The sequence below is a fragment of the Daucus carota genome, chromosome 8 (assembly GCF_001625215.2).
Source record: "Daucus carota subsp. sativus chromosome 8, DH1 v3.0, whole genome shotgun sequence".
NCBI classification, from domain to species: Eukaryota; Viridiplantae; Streptophyta; class Magnoliopsida; order Apiales; family Apiaceae; genus Daucus; species Daucus carota.
In genome coordinates, this window is record NC_030388.2 from 32,240,820 (window position 1) to 32,244,641 (window position 3,822).

General features: G+C 36.8%; 1 protein-coding gene across 2 annotated transcripts; it reads left to right on the plus strand.

Moving 5' to 3' along the window:
- Nucleotides 1-601: 601 nt before the first annotated feature.
- LOC108200104 (cyclin-D1-1) lies at nt 602-3,205 on the plus strand. Of its 2 annotated transcripts, XM_017368173.2 has the most exons (6): nt 602-1,000; nt 1,177-1,269; nt 1,837-1,935; nt 2,026-2,227; nt 2,598-2,728; nt 2,811-3,205. In XM_017368173.2, exons 1-6 carry the CDS (start codon nt 749-751, stop codon nt 3,048-3,050), a joined length of 1,017 nt encoding a protein of 338 aa, XP_017223662.1. In that variant the 5' UTR covers nt 602-748; the 3' UTR covers nt 3,051-3,205. The 2 variants fall into 2 exon arrangements, with proteins under 2 accessions (XP_017223662.1, XP_063939172.1); XM_064083102.1 differs by lacking the exon at nt 1,177-1,269.
- The last annotated feature ends 617 nt before the right edge of the window (nt 3,206-3,822 follow it).

Genomic DNA, 3,822 nt, shown 5'->3' on the forward strand with positions numbered 1-3,822 from the left:
CTGCCGAGTACTGGTATTGAATACACCCCTGAAGCCTGATGCAGGTCTTGATGATAGTACGTACCGCTACTGTTTTTTATTCATATATTCAAATGGATTTTATTTTCTCCCTAAATTGAGGATCTATGTGCATTTCGAGAAAGTTAATATATTTTGTTGGATTAAAAAATGTGTCTCAGCTAATTATCCGAAATCGAAACTGATCCAAAATTGGAGAACTTTGGAATACGTTTTCATGGCTCACGGAGCTATAACATTATTCTTTTATCAAAAATTTCGGTGCCTAGCATTTTCCTAACTCAAATCATAACGCTTGTCATTATATTATAAAAACTACAATCTCCACATATTCAACAAGTAGCTGTCTTTGATGTAATGGTTGACGCTGACATCGAAAAAGTGATATCAGAGCATGTTTTAGTGTTAGGATGATAGGATCCTACAACTTAATTTAAAAGAATCCTACTTATATACGTGTATTTTTTATTTTTCTAAATATACATGCACTTGCCAATCGGTATTTCTCTATTTTGCCTTCAAAAAGAAAAGGAAAACCTTTTTACAACTCAATATATCTACGTCCGTTGTACACTGATAGAGAAACATCAAACCTAGTTACCAAACACAAACCCTCCTCACTTTCCACTCCCGCCGTCCACAAAATCCCGGCGACTCTTCCGACCAACTTCCCGGCGAGCACTACTTCTATCATCAATGATGACACCACCATGAAAAACAATCATTCATCATGTCAGCTATCCTATCCTACGCCGATGACTTGTTCTCCGACTTGCTCTGCGGCGAGGACTCCGGTACCTTATCGGAGGACTTGCCGGAGTGCTCGTCGGATATCGAATTTCTGGCCGATTTTGAGGAATCTATTGCCGGATTAATCGCAGATGAGAGAAAATTTGTCCCGGGTATTGATTACGTCGAGAGGATTCGGTCTCAATCAGTGGAGACATGTGCGCGTGAGGATTCCATTGCATGGATTCTCAAGGTACATCATTTATATATCCGATTTTACGTGATAGCTCAAAATCGACGAAAAATATATTCATTTAACGAGATATTACAAAAATCTACAAAATCAGACATTTTAGCATGGCCGCCAAGCTGACTCATATCACGACTTTTTAAATAACATTTTAAGATTTTAGATGAATCGATATGCAGGTGCAGCGTTACTACGGCCTGCATCCGCTAACGGCGTATCTTTCCGTCAACTACATGGATCGGTTCCTCTACTCTAACCATCACTTGCCGGCGGTACTGTAACTCCGTTTATAACTAATTTCCAACGTTACCGAATTGCTAGGAAGTAATTTATTCCTCTTTTGTTTCCTGAATATTAAAATTTAAGAAATAAGTATTTGTACAATTATTATATTTTTTAATTTCGGAGTCAGCTTTTCCTGATTTTAGAGGTGAATGAGTTCAAAATCGGTGTCCCCTAGCTGATGTACTCATCTGATTCGTCATTTTTGTCGGTAAAAAAAGTAAATGAATTTTCAGACTCTAAAAATTAATTAATTATGTAATTATTTCATTATTTGTGTATTAAATACAGAAAATTATTTATTTAATTAGAAACTAACCTTTCAATAATGGAGCGTGCGAAAACGATCTGTCGAATCAATGTCGAGCAAAATATAATCAATCCAGGGGACATGCAAATGTTTTAATTTCTTCCCTTGAAAATGGTGTGTGTTTGTATATATTTGATATAATATGTGCTTAAAATAAGCTTCTAGATGGACAGGGGTTAGGTAAAATGCCAATAATAGTTAAAGATATATTGGCTCTAATTATTGACATTTTGTCTAATAATTTCAGCAAACAAATGGATGGCCATTGCAACTTTTATCAGTGGCTTGCTTGTCATTAGCTGCTAAAATGGAGGAATCTCTGGTTCCTTCTCTCCTGGATATTCAGGTATATATACGGAGTTCTTTCTTTTTCTGATTCCGTCACTGGTTGTGACGGGAAAATTGTTCTCGACTGAATCACTGTCTATATGTATAGGTTGAAGATGCAAAATATGTTTTTGAACCGAAAACAATCAGAAGGATGGAGTTTCTTGTATTGGGCGTACTAGATTGGCGGCTGAAATCTGTTACACCGTTTAGCTTCCTCAGCTTCTTCGCTTACAAACTTGATCCTCAAGGAACTTATACACTCTTCCTCATCTCCAAGGCCACTGAAATTATTTTATCCAATATTCAAGGTATGTACAATATATGAAAATCTATGTGCATGTCTGACTACCACTACTTTGAGCTTCTTTATCTAAAAGATCGGCTTGTACTTTTCTTGATCCGTTTATGTAAAAAGCCAAATATTTATAAGAAGTTGAAAATGGTAGTTTTTGTTTGGGAAATCTACTTCTTTCCCAAACAGTTTAAAGTCTTAATTTATTTCTCACTTCTAGTTCACTTTTTTATTTTAATTAAGAAGCACATTTTTTAAGTTTACACATATACCTTATATGAAAATCTTTAGTGTACCGGTTTATGTATCTGCATGCATGCATGCACGTGCATATTAATATATTATGCATCCATATTTCTTAATTTACAAGTGATGAACATGGACAGAAGCCAGTTTTCTGGAGTTCAGGCCATCATGCATAGCTGCCGCGACAATTCTTTGTGCAGCCAACGATATTCCAAACTTGTCTCCTATAAATGCAGACCATGCCGAATCGTGGTGCGATGGACTAAGAAAAGTAAGCTTTTTAGCCTACACGAGCGGGATATACTGAATATGTTTGATCTCGAATAAATTAACATATAGTGTCATATGTTCAGGACAAGATAATCAGCTGTTACAGGCTAATTATGCAAGGAGTCGGAGTTGATAAAAAAACAAAGAAGAGATCAAAGCCACTGCCACAAGCCCGAGTCGCGGCTCGGGTCGCGGCTCGGGCTTGTGTAGGGTCCTCGTCTTCATCCTCGTCCTCTTCTTCATCTTCATCTTCTTTATCTTCTAAAAGGAGGAGATTGAATAACAGCTTGTGGGCAGATGATGACAGAGGAAGCTGTGATTAAGGTGGTAGAAAAGGAGAAAGCAAAGCAACATATGAATAAGAATAAGCATATAAAAATAAAAGAAAGAAGATGGAAGAGACCTCGTGGTGGTCCAACATGTCTACCAATATTTATATTTATTGTGGGCTTGAAAAAAGAAAAAAAAAAAAGAATTTTGCAAAAGTTTTGAGAATGGAGGGCCATTTATTAACATGGCTTTGGAGCTTCAATTCCCAATGAAGGGGATTGTATGTACATATCTTTTTGGAGTGTGAGATTTTGTTTATTGGTTTAATAATCCTAGAATGGGGAGTCATGGAGTACAGTGAAGTACATTGAGATTGTGGAGAATGAGATTGAAAATTCAAAGGGTGCATTCATTGTTGAATCATGAATGCTATTGAATTGAGGAAGATGAAGGGCCCCACTGAAGGTGCCATTAATGGAGCTTAGGGACCTTGAAGTTTGAGCCATCAATGGTGGTGAAGAAAAGTCAAAGAAGCTCTCTGTAGAAGAAAAATAAAGAATTTTATTTAAAAATTATAATTCAGATGGCTCCCTGTAATCTGTGTGCATGCTGTTTTTTGGCGGGAAATTGGTCTGTGTGGACCCCTTTGAGTGATGTTCTGACACGTGTGAAGTGATGGCTACACGTGTGTTTTCTCTTTTTTTGTTAAACAAGTTCTGGTATTTGTTTGATTTTTTTATGAGGGGAGAAATGAAATCCCTGGATAAAGGCTTAAATTTGGTCTGAGAATGTAAGAAAAGGTCTTTGGGGCCTTTTGCAAGTGTG

Excerpts from the sequence above, each read along its gene's own strand:
- LOC108200104 (XM_017368173.2), top strand. The coding sequence starts at position 749 with ATGTCAGCTATCCTATCCTACGCCGATGACTTGTTCTCCGACTTGCTC. Across the intron at positions 1,270-1,836 it reads CTAACCATCACTTGCCGGCG|CAAACAAATGGATGGCCATT; the intron begins GTACTGTAACTC and ends TAATAATTTCAG. Across the intron at positions 2,228-2,597 it reads TATTTTATCCAATATTCAAG|AAGCCAGTTTTCTGGAGTTC; the intron begins GTATGTACAATA and ends GAACATGGACAG.